At 44.4% G+C, this 18,993-nt stretch overlaps 1 protein-coding gene across 1 annotated transcript in view; it reads left to right on the forward strand.

The window, feature by feature from the left end:
• LOC131294702 (semaphorin-2A-like) overlaps positions 1–18,993 on the forward strand; it is a 171,091-nt gene that overhangs the window by 142,169 nt on the left and 9,929 nt on the right. Inside the window, exons 6-7 of the mRNA XM_058322747.1 lie at positions 1,409–1,546; positions 2,601–2,733. Of these exons, the coding sequence (XP_058178730.1) occupies positions 1,409–1,546; positions 2,601–2,733 (271 nt within the window). The remainder of the gene's footprint in view (positions 1–1,408; positions 1,547–2,600; positions 2,734–18,993) is intronic.

The raw sequence follows: 18,993 nt of genomic DNA on the forward strand, positions 1-18,993 counted from the left end.
TCGCGCTACATAATCAAACGCTAACGATTGTGGGGAAAGCGGCAAAAAATGGAAACAAGAGCAACCCCCGAGGTAGAGCTGGTAAAAAGCGGAGCTTTTATTTCCCGGTATTTATTTGGCATTTTCAATGCTTAGCCGGGATTTTTTTTCGTTCGTTCTAAAATTTCAAGCAAGCTTGGTTTGAAATTTCATCCAATATTTATGTCGCGACCAAACATACCGGCGACTTTGTCACTCTCCTCCATTTTTTCACACACACACGCACACCTACAGGATCCTGTGTGGGGTGTAGCCATTTGTTAAATGGGGGGAAAAAGGAAAGTTTCTCTCCTAAAACCCCCCCGTTTCGCTCGCGTGGCGTGCCGAAACTCCAAACTTCTGCACTGCGGAAAAACCCGGCCAACACAATGGGCCAATTGTCCACTTCCTGCCGCTCGGGAGCTTTTTGGTTCGGGTTTTTCCCATTCATTTAGCCCGTTGTCGTTTTCATCCGCTCAATGGAATCCCATCCCAGCCCCACTGTTTCGGCCGCCAACTATCCACCCGGAAGCTATTTCTGCCGTGCTTCAATTTCCAAGTCCCTTTTCGTGGCTTGTTCAGCCTCTAGTCTATGTTTGTGTCCTTTTTTTGTTATTCTTTTCGGTTGCCGGTGAATTCCGGTGGCGAACGGAGCATCGCCGCGGGGCCACGGATAGAGCCTCACCGGTTTCCATGGTCAGATTTACGTTTCGGTAGGCCACCGGTGCACCTCTTCATTACCTCTTTGTGCAGTGACTATGTAATCAATATACGTGCGATTGATAAATGGAATTCTATTCGGTTGCCTTAGTGATGAGTACAGTGGTTGAAATTTTTTCGAAATCAACATTTTTGTCTTTGTCCGAAGGGAAACTCAATAAAGCACATGGGAGAAAAATGACTAATGGTCATTCACTATTGAAAATGCCGACAAGCGTGTTTTTCCCGGGGTTTTTTCCCTTGTTCTGTTCTAGCTCACAATCGCTTGGGGCTGGGTTGGGGGAGTCGCGGAAAATTGATCACAACCCTATTTTCACCATTTTTTTAGTCTCTTCAAATCCCTTCTACTTTCATATGTTGGTTTTGTTGGCCAGTTTGCCTGGGCTTCTTTGTTTCTGTTCCGTTGTTTTCCATAGTTTTTTTTATCCACCCCAAGCTTTCGTTTCGCTTTTTAATCATCCGGACACTACCACATTTGTAGGCACTGTTTAGTCAGCATCTATCAGGAATAAAAGATCATTTTAATTCATGGAGTAAAATTGCATTCTGTTATCCATTTTTTTTTTTGAGGGAGAGGAACTCACTTTAAAACTGTTTTCATTTTTAAGGTTAAAAATATCGTTGGATATGTGTGTGCTTATTGACCCACCCCTTCGTTTTCTCTTTCCAGTCCAACCTTACGCATCTTTTGCGGTCGGAGTATGTGCCCGGAATCGGATTGGGCATTGCCAAGTGTCCCTACGATCCGTACGACAACTCGACGGCCATCTACGTGGAGAAGGGCAATCCAGGAGATCTACCGGCGTTGGTAAGTAATTACGGAACGTGTGATATTCTATCGTAGAATTTGTTTTATAAAACTCCGTCCAATTTAGAATTTAAAACGCTTCTTAAAGACAATTACACTCTGCTCGATTTGAGCATCCAAATGTTTGCTCAACTCCAATTGACTGGAAACTGTTCGATCGAGGAAGAAAAGTGTCGCAAGTACTTATCATGTTGCCAGCTCACCGGTAGTATATCCTCGTTTGTTCGCGTTAGTCAACATGACGGGAGCTTTTATCTGCTTCTGTGCCCCACCGTCGGCGGCACCGTCACTATCAATGCCTTTGTCTGCCGGCCCTGCTGACGAAAGGAGTCGAGAAAATTTATGCATTTTCCTTGGGAATCGTTTCCCAAAAATTTCACGTTGTTTTTCACGTCCCTCCCTTCGAATTCCAGGAGTTGCTTACCGAAGCAGAAGATGAAACCGTTCAACCGGGTGGACTTGCAGCGTGACACAGTTTCCATTTTTCCAATTCGAGCTTTCCTCGTCCCCTCTTTTTTTCACTTCTTCTGCTTGGTTGGCATGAGATAAGCTGAAATATGGGTCCATTGCCGTTCGCCGGAGGCGGCCTCCCCCCCAGAACGGTTTAAGTGAACACTGGTGTGAAACTAGGTCCGCTACCCTAGAAGGAGAGCAGAGAAGGGATACTGTGTACTGCTTGCGTTGGCATACCATTCCTTATCGGTGAGCCGTCGTTGGCAGGATTTCTCTGAAATTCGAACGACACTCCAGGTTTGTTTGGTGTACCTCGGTTGAAGCGGCTGAAAACATCGCTACCCACCGAGAGGCGTTAACTGTCTTTGATGCCATCCCCTCTACCCACCTCCGGCTTTCACACGGCACGTCACATTGCGCAAGCCATTTTCCGGATCTTACTCCAGTCGGTCCTGGGTCTCGGGCACCTTCGAGCGCTGCCCGAATTGATTTATTCGTTTCTGAACTAATTTTATTACTGACTTCGCGCTTGCTGCTGTTGCTCACGCCCTGTATCACGCCATCTAACCTCTCTCTCTCTCTCTCTGTCTCTTCTCCGCAGTACTCCGGAACGAATGCCGAATTCACGAAAGCCGACACGGTGATATTCCGCACCGATCTGTACAACATGACAACTGGCAAGAAGGTGTTTAACTTCAAGCGTACCCTGAAATACGACTCCAAGTGGCTTGATAGTGAGTATAATTTATGGTCTTAATCTCTTACGCTTTCCCGGGCCCGAGGACCCTGTACCTCCCGTAGGCAGCAACCATGGATGGCACGCTGGATCTGGACTGGGAAACGGTTCCCAAGGTTCCCTACCACACGGCTCACATCTTCCGACGTAACCTAGAATTCTATATTCAACACCCCACGCATCCCCAACACCCCGAGCACCTTGGGTGTTTCATCAGCCATCCGCCTCGAAATGTGGCCAAAGTCGTGTGAGACCTTATGGCGTCATCTTGTAGGGTACCGTGCCGCTCCCTACCTGCTCCCCCACGACCGTTTTGTTCTAGTTCTTCCGCCCGACTGCGCTCCACCCATTGTTGTCACACTGAGTGTTCCGTGTTTCCCTCGTCATCACCTCCGGCTGGGCGGCTGGGTTTTGGGTCGAATTGCTGCAGAGGTGATGCCGTAATCAGTCCTTTTACGCCCAGGGATATCCAACACACTCTTTCGCTACGGGTTGTAACGTAGCACACGCTTCTTTTTTTTCTCTCGCTTCATTGTTGGAAGTTCCACATTTCGTTCCCAGCGCTGGCGTGTATTTTCACGGGTGTGTGTGTGTGTGACCGTCCGTTTGTGGTGAGGTAATTTATCAATTTGTACACCGGATTGTGACAGGCTTGGAGAAATGTAGGTGTGTGCCGTTTGGATTCTTCGGCCGGGGAGAGTGCGAGACGGTGTTACTCCGCAAACGCCACGAAGCTTGCTATATCTCCAATATCTCCCGGAAGCAAGGTGCGCCGGCATGATCCCAAGGCACGTTCGGCAAACCCCGGGTACAAGCGCAAACGGAGCATACAAATGCGGGTGGCCAGTAATGGGCATGATCAGGCACGTCTCGGGGAACGTCTTGATGCTGTGGTCACGGCACAACAAACCGCAAAACTTGTCTTGCTCCGGCGTGGTCAATATGCTCGCCGTTTCCACTCCTTGGTTGTTGCGGGTACGCTTTGGTTCCCGTATGTGTCCAAACTGCCGTAATTAACTGCTAATGACATGTTTCGCTGATGCCTTGCGGTTGCCTGCTTACGTACCGACCGCATTGGGAATCCACCTGCAGCGGACGAGATCGTCCTTGCTTAAGGCTCCTCGGGCGAAAGATGGCGTAAATCAATTTTGCACATGTGAAGTTCCAGCAGACGTTTAAGTTTAAACTGTTCGAGCTGTAAACAGTAAATAATGACAAACGCTCATGAAAGGGATAGTCGATATTTGTCGATGCATTCGTCTTAAATTACTGCATGTATTGAATAGCTTTACTTATTTAATTCATGGAATATGATCAGTAGTTTAACGAAAAGAAAAGATTAAAAAATTATAGCCTCCTGTTCAACTCTTTTTTCAATAATTTTAACGCTCGACGTTACGCAGTTTTCGTCAATAATTCTCTTTATTTTTTTGTATCAACATTTACAAAGTTTACTCTTCTCATTTTTGTACATCCATAGTGGTTCTCAGTTTTTTGTTTATCTTATTTTAAGTGCTCCCTGTTTTATTTGCTTTCATTTCTTTATGATCTTTCTTTTGCGTATTTTTCCTTCATTTTCAAACATTTTCAGTCGTTTCTTTATGTTTGCTCTACAAGCATCTCTTAAGTCTGTAATAAAGGGTCAAATTTCAATTAACGCGAAGCTGGTCTACGCCGCCATGGAGTACAGCATTTGCCTTCATCTTTTTTTTTCTTTCGCTCAATGGTTTAAGTAAGAAAAAGGCGCTGCTATCAACCCAGATTGGAGGCAATCATTTGAAGTGATCCTTTTGGCGGACGATGGTTGAAACGAAAACAAGCCCAAATTACTTTTCCGACTTCATCAAATTTTACCGTTCTTGATCTTTCGCTGTGTTCTCTCCGGTTCCATTTCCCCTCTTTTTTTCCGGAAAAAGAAAGGATTGGAAGGCAACCACATAATGAAAAGTGCCGACAACCACATTAAAGAAGGATTCTGGCTCCGCTGTTTCGTTTACTTCCCTGCTTTCCACCATGACAGTCCTCGTTGTTACCCCAAGAACAATTTAACGGCCCCTGCTTCGTCTAGCCTGGTGGACTCTTTGCTTTCGTGCCAATCAACCACACCAAACGTTACCCAAAAACGTTGGTAGGGTGGAAGTGAAAGTAAAAAAAAAACCTCTCCCGGTCCGGGTAAATGATTGCAAACCGTTGAAAATTTGCTTTAATCATATTCAAATTCCTTCCGTCCACCATCAACGGCCGGGTGTAGGAATGTTACCCTTGGGAGGGAAAGTGACCATTGACATTCATCTTTGCAATTCAAATTTGTTTCGCCCTCTCGGACGCCGTTCCGTTGGACTGTGGCTGTGAAAGGATTTGTGCGTTTTTTTCTTTTGGTTTTCATCGCAACCTTCTCTAACATTTACCCTTTTCCTCCAGGGAGCCACCAGTTAGTTGCCTTTTCGCACAATTTATATGCAATTAGATACGAGCGAGAGGAGAATCCTTTTACGAAAGTAGAACCAGAAGGAAAGCATAAGAAAGAGGGGGAGGGGAAAACTGTACTACAGTCGGAGGTTTTTAAGAAGTAAAAGGTTACGAAACAAAAAAACAAAAGATTCCAATTCAAGAGACAATCATCAAGTAGATTTAGTTTACTTTTTACAGAAAAGCCCCGACGAAGCACAAGATGATTGTTTTTCTCATGTGCTTGGGGTTTTTGTTTTGTTGTGAAAGAAATCATTTTGGGTTCAGATTGCCCTCCATCTCTCTAGCCTCTGGTATTTCCTTCAATTGACGACGAATTATATCTGTTTGCCTACAGGCGCACGCAAGAAGACGTAAACAACGCGTTCGACCATGGGCGCTTTTTCCACCTTTCCCGATCCTGTTGCTTTCCACCCTAACAAGGGATGACGAGGTTCCGGGCGGAATTTGCTTGCTTGCTAACAAGTATCCCCGGGGAGTAATATCTATGCAAATGGAGGACACCATTGGCCGGGCCACGGGCCACTAAATTAACTCGAGATGTATTATTTTCTATTAAATTTTATTTTGGCACCTTTTCCACCCGCCTTCCCTCCCCTTTCCCGTCTTGTGAAAGTGAGTTCCTTCGGGCTGTGGTTATTTCCTTTTCTTATCGCAATCTTTTCCTCGCATTGCTTAGGCGTGTGCGCTGGAAGTTTTTTTTTATTTTCGGGGCGCCTGTTATTTAGCAATTCCTTGGTTCCGGTTATTAGATTTACGCATCCCGGCACACACTAGCCTGGAGGGGTTGGCTCGCCGTGACATTTTCCCTCACAGCGCTATCTATTTTCACCAACTCTCCGGTGCCTTTTTTCGGGAGGGTTCCGAAGGAAACGGAACCAAAAAAAAACAATCACCATATATTGCCCCGCAGGCCAGGCGTTGCCCAAATATTTCCATTCTTTTTCACATTTTTGTATTTTAACTTTTCCATCTTGCGGGCAGCTGTTGCAATCTCGGCTCGGTTTGCTTTTTGTTTTGCTTCCGCGAGACGAGGCAAGCCAAAAGTTGAACTCGAAACGAACCGAAATCCATCTCGAACAAAAATAACTCAATTATATTTGCGCTGTACCCCGGGATTCATCGTCTCCGGATCCCCGGGTCACACACACACAGTGTCCAATTGGGTATGATGGATGTTTGGCTTTTTCCATTCTCATCCCTCGGTTGGCTTTCCCGGTTCGCCGGGTGCCGTCGTGCCATACGGTGCGGGGTGTGTGCCTTTGCCGCGTGGGCAAAGTGACCGAAGGAAACAAAGAAATGGTAGGCCAACCAAAGGAAAAGGGAAGGTAAAAAGAAACTGGTCACTAAAATAATTTTCAAAAGACATTTCGCCCGAAAATTGCACCCCCGCCGGAAACGTGCTGTAAAAGGTCATTTTCTTTTCGGGGGCTTGGGAAATTGGAATTTCGGAAAGTTAGCTAGCTGAAAAGGCAATGGATCCGTACCGCTCGCTGCTATGCAGGATGTGCGCCTTTCGCATTTTTTCAGTGGCCTTTTGAGGTGTTTCTATAACACACAGGTTTAATACGTAGCAATCAGATAAAATCTTGCGATGGATGGAAAAGATTTGGAAGCTTGTCTCAAGTCACCCATTCTCCTTTCGACTTCTTTCTCTCCGTTTCCTAGAGCTAAACCTCAACCTGTCGACAGAGGTTGCACTTTTAAACCTTCTTCACCCTTGGTCCGTTTAGAATCTTCTCTTTTTTTCTACTGTAACCTCAATATCCGGTTAAATTATATCCTACCTTCTGTGTCGTAACGAACACACACCGAACCATGTGGTGTCTGGAGTCATAAAAGCGGTTGCCTTTTCCGATTCGAATTCGGACGAGACGAGTTTGTTTGGGGCTGCTGCAAAACCACAGCTTGCTGTAAAATAATTTGTTCACTCCAGAACGATGTGTTTCGTGTATTAAATGGCTATAGGTGAGGTGAAGGGCAGCGGGACATGGTGTGGAGGGCTATTGAAGTCCCCCAAATCCCCATATGCTGCCGTCAGACGTGGTCTGAATGATGGGCGTTGGACCCGTTCTGCGAAAGACGACAAAAAGAGGTACAATTTCATGGAAAAGTCGCAAATGTTTTTCGGTCGATGGAAAATTCGCGGTGTTTACACTGACCTCCAGTTGGTTTTCTTCGAATGTAGACCGATTATTATTCAAAATTGGCATGTAAACATCTCAAGAAATTCACCATCAAAACCTTCCAGAGACTTTGAGAGTAATATATTGACGATACGGTCGGGCGAAGTGAAATTATTTGTCATTTGCCGAAACGAATGAAAATTCATAAAAAAAACCCTCCGAAAATCCACTTCCAACTACCAAACGTCATATGTGTATTAGTAAAAAATATCAGCGCATTCCAGCGGCAGATTTCTGAGTAGGAACAAAGGGGATTTTGGGGGGTTGGGGAAAGGAGATCCAACTTCGTCGACATTTTGCGAGCATATTTTAGCGAGGATGGATTTATGCGAGTCCCCGCTTTGGAGCAGAAAGTGCACTGACCCGTGGCCGGTCGCGTTCATCCATTATTCAGCTTTCGTTTATTTGATGTATGCGCGCCCTTCCCTGTCTACGATGCCGTATGTGCCTGTGTGTGTGTGTGTGTGTGTGTGCTGGTCGGCAAGACTAACATTATCTCGAGGCAAGAAAAGCCACCGTTTGCATTTGACTTCCGCTCCGGTTTGCTCAGCGGTGGTCAGCCATTAGGAAACCATTCAAAGGCGCGTTATTTTTCACTATTTGCATTCAGTGCTCTGTGTGTGTGTGTGTGTGATTTAAGGTGAAAAGTGCTTACCCTGTATAATCGGAATTTTCCCACCGAGTGTTGGCCAGGCGTATTTTTCCATCTCGCTTAGTTCGAATGCGCCTATGCGCCAGCCTAAGTGTTCATTTCCTCACGGGTTTTCCCGAGTGGAAAGTTGTTCCGCTGCATCCCACAGAATTTATTTTCTTCATTCAACTTCTGGGGTTGATTTTCGCACCCTTTCCAAATGGGGTTGCAGTTATGCTGGACCGCTCGCGAGCACTCTTTATGATGTGTCCATCTTTCCTAACCAGTGTGAGGTGGGTAAATATTAGAAACTATTCAAATGTACCCCGCCGAGTGCCGTCCCGGACCAAAGTGAACTGAACTCCATGTGAATATGAGCCGGGTGGAAAATGCTCTACCCCAAAGAAAACGTATTTACCATTCCCGGAGCGATACCTAGAGCCTTTTTCTCTTGTCCAATGCACTTCATGTCACTCGCCCGGATGGCGCAATGTGGAAAGTCTCCATCAAGAAGTGAAGTGCTTTTGCTTGTGTCACGTTAAATACAACCCCCCGTACACGTTTGATTTGTTTTTTTCGGTGGAACAAAATAAGGGAGTAAACGTTTCCTCGCAACCTGTCCGTACTGTAAGATGTTTTTCACGAAGCATTTGTTGTAAATTCCTTTTTACTTAAGGGTCATCTAAACGACTTTATGAAAATCACCGTGAGTTCATCAGATCCGTTCAATGATCACACTGACCACTGGCAAATTAATACACAAACCCTTTCGTCCTGGGTGCAGTTTGGGTGGCTCAGGTGACACTTTGATTTTTCCTCCTCCCCCAGGTTGCACTTTACGTGCTTCCTAGTGTAACGAGGGAAGTGACGGATTGACGTGTGTTAAGAGAAAATGTAAACTGTTCCCTTCTTTCATCGGGTTCTGGAATTCACCGCCCAACGAAAGGAGTCCCGTTTACGTTGTACTATGCACACGTGTGTGTGTGTGTGTGTGTGTATCTGCTGGTTCCTATGCTACAAAATTGACAAACACATTTGCGCTTTTAGTACCCCGTCCTGTATTCCCCCCTCCCTGGATTAATCGTCACCTGAGGACCATCGGCAAAGCCCGAGATTACTCCCCTCAAGATCCTTGATCTATGGCGTCGTCCATTTGCAAAGAAAAATCCCGCCAATGTGCAGATCCTCTAGGAATAGAGCTAGTGTAGAAGCGTGTAGTGTGGAAGGAAAACTAGTTTTTCCATCAATCGCAACACCAACGACCCCTCACGTATGCTTGGTTCAAAGCTACTAATGGAAAGAGGGTGGTGATGCATCATCATCGTCGTCAGCGTTGATGTCGCCGTGAGGACGAACGTTAAAAGCTCCCGGGAGGCGCTGGCAGACCAAAGACTGTGAAGGGAGGGAGACACATTCGAGTGTTCGAGTTCGAGGTGATGCTACAGTGTTTATTCTCAACACCCGGGCAAGCAAAGCGTGCTCAAGCTGATGTATACCACCTCGGTGTTCCTTTAGCCTCCCCCTATATTTGCCTTCTCGACGAGGGCACAACATAATGCGCCACGAGGCAAAAACGCTCCCCGGTGCTCGGGGGAACAACTCTGCTGACCTTATTTGCATGCAATGCATAAAACCCATTGCTTGCTTCCTTTTTTTTCCTGTTTATTTTTTAACAGCCCAAGCTTTCACACAAACTGCGCTGGCGTGTTTGGTGCAGTAACTAGCTTTTTTTCTTCCTTCTATCACTCGACTCCTCTTAATCGGCCCTTCATTTTTCTAGTTCGCTAGTTTGCTCTTCTACCCCGTGGCTTTGCTTGCGGATCATTTTCGCTCTTGAACACGTCGAGCATCCTTCCGCTCGACACACCCCGCATGCCGTTCCTTTTTCTAGCGTGGATAATTTTGAAAGTTTCCCTTCATGCCCAACTATTTTCACAGCACTTTTCTGTGTGTGTGTGTTTTTTTTCCTATTCTCCGCCCACTCCCACCGAGTTGCAGTGTGCAAAGGGGGAATCCATTATGCACCAATCTCAGGTGTAAAGTGAAAGCAGTTTTCTACACCTAAGCGAAACGATGATGCTTTTAGTTCCCTCTTCGTTACTTTCTGGCCCTTGAGGCAGGAAGAACTTCTGCCCGTGTTTTTCCAAGCTTAGACGGAAGTCCAACACGGCTCTAGTGAATGGCACCCTGCACCGGCAAGGAGTATACGATAAATAAACAAAACTGTACTGTGCTATGTCTTCAGGACCGGAAAATGTCAATACATCCATTTATTGCCTTCGTTTTGCAAATAGAACAAAAACAATGCGCATCGCCTTACAAGCGTTGCTCGATAGACTTTTTTTATTTTCTGTTTCCTGCTCGATCAAAGGTTTCCGTTAAATTTTCCCACTTATTCATATACGGTTTCGAATGCGAAGGCAAAGATTGAAAACTACGAGTGATAAATAATGTGTAATTTACTCTGGTCTTTCTTGTGTAGCAGAAAACTGACTTTCTATGTGCTTTGCATAAACAAATGACGTCAGTTTCTATTGTACAGTGTTCTATTATTGAAACATTAAGAAACGTTCTGTTGCTTCCAACGACAATTGCCTATGATCACTTTAACATGCAAGTGTTAACCATCTGGTTAAACGCAAAGTATTCATAAGTGCATCATTATCACACCATCTGCGGACGCTGCACTTACGGAAAAATCCCATGGGTCCTCCTTTTGTGTTTCCTTGAAGAGTCAATTATCTGGCTGAGAAAAAAAGAACATTAAAATATTTATGAAAAAAGCATCATTATGCTTGAGTGCTGCAATGAGTTTGTCATAGAAACGGTAATAATAACGCTCGTAATCGTAAAACTTATTCTATACTCTCTTTACATCGTCCGGAAGAGCACTCACACCATATGAACTGCATTTTGCCGGTTGGATTGAGCTTAAGCAATAAACGTGATGGAACTTAGCTTTTTTTCAAACTCTCATCCATTCATAAGCTCAAGGTCCTATTTTTATTGTTAATTACTGTAATTTTAAGGTGTTTAAAAAACGTTGAACCTCCTTTGGTTAAACTTATTCTTTTGTCGAAAACAAAACACGTTAAATGTAATGATATCATAGCATGCAACGTGAAACACCAGGCGTCTCCATTTTGAAACCAGGTGGAAACCAGGCGTCTCCATTTTGTAAACAGTACAGGTCATTTTCCGTTTTGCTTGCATATTTGTTATTCTTGATTAAGTGTATCGACCAGTCGCGTATAGTTTTTGCGGGAGAAAATTTACTACAAGCTTCCATAAATCTAAAATAAAACCGTCCCGTCGGGATCTGCGCTTAAAGTTGCTCCGTTTGTCTGCTGTAAACCGTGCAGCGTTTCAGTTTCCGGATGCACTTTCACTCACCGCCTAAAAAACTGCCCCCACCATGAGCCAAAAGTAAATAGGGAAAGTTTTAATTCTAATTTCGTGTGAATGAAAATAAATGGCTCAGGTATTTTCGCAAATTCTCTCATGCAGTTCTCTAATAGTTTGGGCATTATTAATCTTTTTTTTTTAGTTTAAATTCATATACCGTGAGTCGAATTCCAATGAATCCCTTTCCTACCCAATGAATCGGTAAGGGCAACATAGTTTCAATTTTCAACTCCACACTTCCGGTTCCCTACAAAAGCTTTTGATTGTTTTCGAAAACAATATAAAAAAATGTACCATTTGCGTGCAGACCATTTTCAGGTCGAATGGTTTGCTTTGGGCAACGGTGAATTCGGAAAGCTAACCTGTTCACCCCGACAAAAGGAAAATTATACGAAAAGTACAATGAAATACGATCTTCGTGAGCAGCCTGAAAAGCGCACGAAACTTTCGAATCCAATAAACTACGATTATTTTAATCAGTCTCACAGTTTCCAACTCTGATCCTTTTGTGGGTGTGCGTGTGTGTGTGTGTATGCATCCGACATAGTTTGGGTAGTTATAGCCTTTCCCTTTTTCCTGAGTGCTTTCTTTCGTCGTGAAAAAGAATACCCGTAGAAAGACGATACTACTCTCAAAGTTTGTTTTTTTTTTTTCAAATAACTTCTCTAAACTGGACGTAGCACCGTTGGGAGAGGGACAGCTTCACCGAAAGCCGAATGATTGGAGTTTATAATCTTCTTCATCGATAAATTTGTGGAAAGTTGCCCTTCCTGATTCGGCGTCACTCTCCACCATCGATGTCGTTTTCCCTTTTTTACGTTTTTTTTTTCAAATACCTTAGAGTTTAGTTTCTAGACAGAGAAATAGTTCTTGGTTGCACTCATGTTGCAAACTATTTGTGTCCCTCCAAATGATGGTGTGAAATACCCCGAAGCATCGTGTTTTCTTCAGTCACCGAGTTTTAATAGAAAGTTCATCTTTGGTAGAAATTGAAAAAGTTTGTTTTTTTCCAAAAGTTTATATGTGTTAAGAAATGAAACATACACTATTTGACGGTGATGAATTCCAGTGGAGATATAAGACGACATGTTTCAAAGAAAATGTACTCAGATATTTATTCACTTTCAAATTTCACTCCGTTCGCTTTTATAAACCAGCGCTCAGTTTTATTAGTTGATATTCAATGTTACACATCGCTTTTTTTCTTGACAAGATGGAAATATGTCATCCACAATATTGATCGTTATTGTTCTTCACTCCGACATCTCGTGCCATAGATTGCATTTTTCCTGATCATAATAGCGTCGCTTTTCTCTTTGAATCTCTCGCACATCATTACTATGATAATTTCCGTCCGCTACATGCATTAAAATGCCTTCCGAACAAGTTGTGATACGGTTGAGCGGTTGAGTGAAGCACTCCGGTCCGTCGGTATTTAACTCGTTTACGTTTAACAGCCGCATGGGGTGTTGGTGTGGTTTTGCAATATTCGTTATCCCCTCCAGAAGCGTGGGCCAAGAAGCGCACATATTTTCCTCGATCCAGCGACAACACTGCCATCAGGGACAAATCTGCTCCGTGCGATGTGCTTCGCGCCAGTTGTTGTTGTTGTTGCGTTGCATCGGGAAACGATTTTCCCAGTGGACGGGGTGGAAATTTCAATATACCACGTTCTGCTCACACCATCTTGTAGCGATCAAGCGGCGGACCATGGACGATGGGTTCAACCGTTCTTCGCCACAACTTGCTCCCCCCTCGCATCGTTCCACTCTGCCGTCCTGTGATGGACACATGTTGTAACGACTTTTACAATTTACCCGCTAACGTCGTGCCAACAACGACCAACGTCGTTGCTAGCTGCATCGCAGTGGAAGTGTATGCACTTTCGGATGCAAGAAAAATCATTTCGTCCCCCGGCAGACGGTACCGTTTTACATACGTTGGTGTTCGGAAGTAAGCGACGTGCTTGTAGCAAATGGCTTCTCAACAACAGTGCTATTTCTTGTACTTTCTAAGGTTCGGTCAGGTTGTTGCATTGTTGTTTATTGATTAATTCTAACATCACCCATTCAATATTACAATTATCGTTTGAGTAGCCTAAATCGTAAAAACTAAACGGCTAAATATTTTTGCCACACCGAAAACTGTATAGTTGTTAGCTTCGGTGACAAATCTCAGATTGATAAATAAAACTAAACAAGCAAGAATTCCATATTTAAAAAGGTAAAATAAAAAAGGGTCAAGTTTGTTTGCCATATTTGCCACTTTTACTCATATAAGTGAACAAATCGGAATATTCCAATGTATTGTCCAGTCATTCTGCGTTTTTTGCTTTTACTCTCCGATGGACAAACGACGTGCCGGACGTGTTGCATTTTCATTTCCCGTATTTCATTTACGTAAAGCCCGACACCTGTAATGTAAAACCGAGTCCGGTTTAATGACAGCGTTGTCCATGGAGAACTTTTCTGTGCTTGCGAAAACGGAGCGACGCAATTAAAGGGTTTTTTTTGTTGCTGTTAAATTATTTTTGGCTTAGGAAAATACTCCCTCACATGTTGTGTTTTGTTTATTTTTTTTTGTTGAACCTTGTTTTTCGCTAGCCAGCGAAATACCTTCGTATCACGCGTCACACAGGAAGTGACCGAGCGTCGTTCATCTTCATTTCAAATCCACTTCATGCTAACCAGCCAACAACACACAACCACTGGCTGGAGGACTTCTTTTGGCAAACATTTTTTTTATTTCTAGATCCAATGGGACTCTTTTTGCACCGCAATGTCGCAGTGGTGAAATTGTCTCCCCGTTTTTGCGGGTCCTCTTTCCGGAGGAATTAGAAAATATGTTTAAAAAAAGAACAGGACGCGACTCACTCATCCCACAACGCGGGGGTCGTTTGCGACTGAAAGAGAAAGTATGGTCATTTTCTCGTGCACGTATTGTGTGTGTGTGTGTGTTTTTTTTATCAAGGCACATCCAAAAGGCGGTTGAAATTGAAAATGCATTCATAGGCCTCTCTGTGTACACCTCACGGTCTGTTTCGGTGAGACCAGCGTAGAAAATGAAAGTTAAAATAATTTATGGCACGTTCATAACGGGAAAGTTTGGTGTGCATGTACATAAATTTGATGGGAAAACCTCGCCGTCCGGTGAAACGTGGCCACTGCTTTTGGCTCGAGCTGATGGTCGTGATGATGCTGATGCTGATGATGCCCACCGTCCAACGGGAATCTCCCTGTTGTCGGGCAGTCGGCAAAGAAAGAAGTGAAGATCCTTCCCAAGGGTGAGATGAGTCCTCCATTGCGGTCATTTTTGGTCCAGCGGCAGTGTGCGGAAAATTTGCGTTTTTCACAAATCGTCGTGGACCAACAAACAGTGGTGTGTCCAGCGTTGACCAAAAATTCGCCGCCGGACGCCCGTGGCCTGGGAATGAAGAAATAAAATATTCCATTTCCTAAGAGGAATTTCCACGCTCCTCCTGTGTGGGCGACGCTCCATGGTAGCCCATCAGGGCGTTTCTTGTTTTTTTTTCTCTTCACCCCCGGTCGGTAATTTTTCATTCCCTTTTCGACCAGCGACAACCGTGGACGACTTGCTTTTCGGGTACGTTTCCATGGGGTTCATCGTTGCTAGTAATCGCAAACCGCCGGTGGTACGATGTGGTGTCCCTGCTGCGCCGACCATCCTGAAGGATACAATTTTTAATTAACAGACTCCTACTGGCAGCGTTTTCCGTTTGCTACATTCTCCCCCATGGCGGCTACCGGTTCAGTTTACCGGTTTGGAAGTCATCATAATAATTAATGACTGCAGAAAGAGCGCACGCCGAAAATCGTCCTGTTGTCTGGCCGCTGGAAACCTTTGACTACCGTTTTAATGTTGTTTATTGTAAATTCTCAGCTTTCCAGCAGTGTATGTGTGTGTGTGTATATGTTTTTTTTTGTCACTGACCATAACGATGGATGGAATGTGTTTTATTATTTTTTGTCAGATTATTTAGTCTTAATATTGATCAGATTTACTGTTGAATTTAAGTCACTTACCATTCATGGAAGTATTAATTTTTTATCACAGTGCTAGTTTTTAACGAACCCACTCAACAATGTTCAAAGGAACAGTCGTATGCATTAGGAGTATTGAAAAGCAAGTTGAACAAAAGAGAACAACATTTGTAGTATGTATGAAGCATTAGCCTGTGCAAGCAACATATATTTTTTCATTGATGAGTGCCCAAAGACAAGGCAGAAAAGTTTAATCATGTTGAGGAGCAATCTATTATGGGAACATTTAAGTGTATTTTCTACTTCAAAAAAGAACCCTAAACCGAAAAACCAAATTTTAATTTGAAATCATGTTTGTTAACTTTCTGATTTCGATCAAGGTGAAGCATTTTCGATTATTCTCATTGTGTTTATCAGTGAAAATTGAATGTAAAATATAAATTAAAAAGATTCCCACTTATTTTGATTAAAAGTCGCTACAAACTTATAGTGGCTTCTCTCGGATCTTGTTCATATAAAAGCGTTACTGTTTCGCTACTTCCACCAATTCTCCACCCTCTTTCTCGCTGGAGTAACGGAAGCTGAGCAGCGAGCATAGCGAAGCATTTGACGGTGCTGGAATTCTTTTCTGGCTGTCGTTCGTGGTTCGTGGAATCCGGATACTTCCGATACAGAGACCGTCATGCGAAAGGGGGGAGCGTGTGGCGGCGGGAAATGTGTCCTCGCACACACACACAAAAAAACTCAATCAAACTGCAATAAAAGCACCCGGTGGTGTCTCCGGGCCTTGGCGGTGACGACGGCAACGTGGACGATTTGTACGATCGCATCATGTTCCGGAACCCTCCGGACTAAGGAAGGGCGGGAAAAGCATCCCGCGCGTGACTGTCGCTGCCGACAAAGAAGCGTGTGCCAAAGTTTCCTCCCCATCCCATCCGCCTTAAACGCACGTCACGCTGCATGGTGCTGAGGATCCTTTCAACTTTGCGCTTACATTTTTTTTTTTTGCCTTGTTCCGTTCCGAAGAACTCTCGCCAAAACGTGTCCGTGCGAATCGCGCGCCCGAAAGTGTCGCGTGGCTTCGGTCGCGCTTTTCGCAGTACGTTGGACATCCTTCCCAGCGCAGGCGGAGCGATAGAACGATGGCCTATTGAAGACGAGCTTTCCTCGCTGTCATCGCTGCCCCGAAGGATACGCGACACCCTAGCAAAATATTAAAACATGAAGGATGGAACATCTCTTTACATTTGTTGGTTTATTTTTTTCCCTACTCTCGGATGTTCCCCGTTCTGCTCTGATTCTCGTGGCGTTCGGGTACCAGCCAACCGTCGATGTAAAGCTTTCAACTCTGCCCATGAAAAAAGCTGGTACTGGAAAAACTAAACTACCTTGAAGTGGAAAAAATTATACCAGAAGAAGAGACATCGAGTACAAAGGAAGCGCACGAACAAAAGAATGCTTTTTGTCACGCCCGATGATCAATCATTGGGAGTTTTGCAGCGAGTTGTAGAGGGCAACATTGATTGAATCAAGCAAGAAAGTGATCTTTGAGTGAATTATACTATTTTAGTAAAGTTTTTAAACTATTCAATAAATCATTTACTCTTCAATAACGTTTCATTAAAATATAATGGCATTTTTCAACAATTCTTTACTAGTTTATCTGAATGTAGTTTGTGTTGCATTTTTTTACCTCGTTGTATTTTTTTTTTCATTTTTCACCAACAAAAGTTTCCAAACCCATCGTGCTTACTTAGTTTAAAACTCACAATTTCATATTTTATTTTTGCCCTTGGTTCGAATTGCTCAAACCTTTTTTGTATTTCGTCGAGCAAATTTAATCATTTCACTCTCGAATGCCTAGCGACGCCAAAAGAACTCATCTTTCTCGCCGGTTTCTTACTTACACCACCGTGTTACTCACTTCACCATTATGCTACTCTTCTTCATTCAACAACCCGTCGGAAACGCGGTGGACTGGCAGTGTCACCCCAAAGCATCTGAAAGGAGCTAGAAAAAAAGCAGCATGAATACGGGAAAAGGTTTTCCTTCCCAACCGGCAAATGTAGTTATTTTTTAATGTCCGCGTATGTGTAACCCACGGGCAGTGGAGGGGGGGGGGAGGGGGGGGGGAGAAACAACATCGCTCGGCGTGTTTGCAACGGTATTTTTCAATTTATTGCAACACCCATGCTCGTTTTTCCCGCCTCTGCACTCCCCCCTGGCGGGGGAAACGTAAACCATAATGTCGGAAAATGAGCAGAACAACGCGCCAACAATCCAAGTCGACGTAAAAATGTTCGCATCGCCCGTCCCTCCTCCTACTCCTCCTTCCTGTCACCCTGCGCGAAGTGTCTCTAATTGTAGCTCTTTATTGCACTCATCTGGGGCCGCTACGTTGTCGTCGTCGGCGTCGTCGAGCACCGGAACCCGCTGAGCTTGCGAAACACTTCACCGGCGTGGTGGCCTCACCCGATATCATTTATCCCTCACGTTTCTTGCTCCCTCCCTCGCTGCTCGAACGACGATGTCGCGGGAAAGTAATTTTCCTCTTTACCAACACCTACTTGTCGCACGCATCGTCGCACACACACACCGGCTTGGAGCTCCCTGAGCGAGGGGTGTGGGGGACAGAAATTGGTAGCAAGAGTCGCACAAAAAAAAAAGTGGGGAAAATTTGAGCATATATAAGCCGCCCGAACTTCAGCGGTCCGCGGAGGCTACGAGCCTGCCTAACCGGCGCCACGGTTTTTCCCAAGTGATACTTAGTACTCTTTTCCTTTGTCCCCATCGTGCCGGAAGGACGCGAAAAGCTGACGCTAAAGTATGCTTCCATGTTGCGTTATGCTGTTGTTAGTTCGCGCTACACCATGAAGAGGGAGGTGGTGCCGGCGGTTTCCGTCAAAATGCGCACGTTCTTTCCGTCGGAGTGTCGCGGTCGTTCCAGCTCCACGTGTTTGCTGTTTGCCAGCTCGTGTTTGGTGTGTAATGTAATTTCTTCTCCCCTTGTTTGTGGGCGTGTGTGTGTGTTTCCGCTCGGTAAGGTGTAATACAACGTGTCCTTTGAACGATGCTTCCTCCATTTTCTCGCACAAAGAGAAACCCTCTTTTGCGAAATGGATAAAAACAAACTCTGTCTCTTTGAGCTACTTTGAGTGTCCTGTGGTCAAACTATTTTTTAGAATTATTTAATAAAAACAAATATCCTACAGGTGACCTTGTAAAGTTTTTAACTCCCATCTGCAAGCTTTAATTAAACAATACCGGCTTACATCACACCTTTGCATAACGAAACCAACGAATAAAAGTGAAAGTCAAATAATCAACAGCGAGAAGTACGCAACGTTGTGTCTGCAGGAACATTTAAAAGCCCTGGAAGGCACGGTTATGAAATTATCTTCGCATAAAACCCCCTTCAATCTTCCTGGCAGCGCAAATTGTTTTCAATATCGTCCCACCGTACTGTCATTCCTGCCTTTTCATTAGTTCTACCGACCGAAAAACCGAAACAGTTTGACGTGCCTCCGTTGCGTCGTTTGAGGTTTGACAACGCAACGTAACTGTGA

Source organism: Anopheles ziemanni, chromosome 2, assembly GCF_943734765.1.
Source record: "Anopheles ziemanni chromosome 2, idAnoZiCoDA_A2_x.2, whole genome shotgun sequence".
NCBI lineage: Eukaryota > Metazoa > Arthropoda > Insecta > Diptera > Culicidae > Anopheles > Anopheles ziemanni.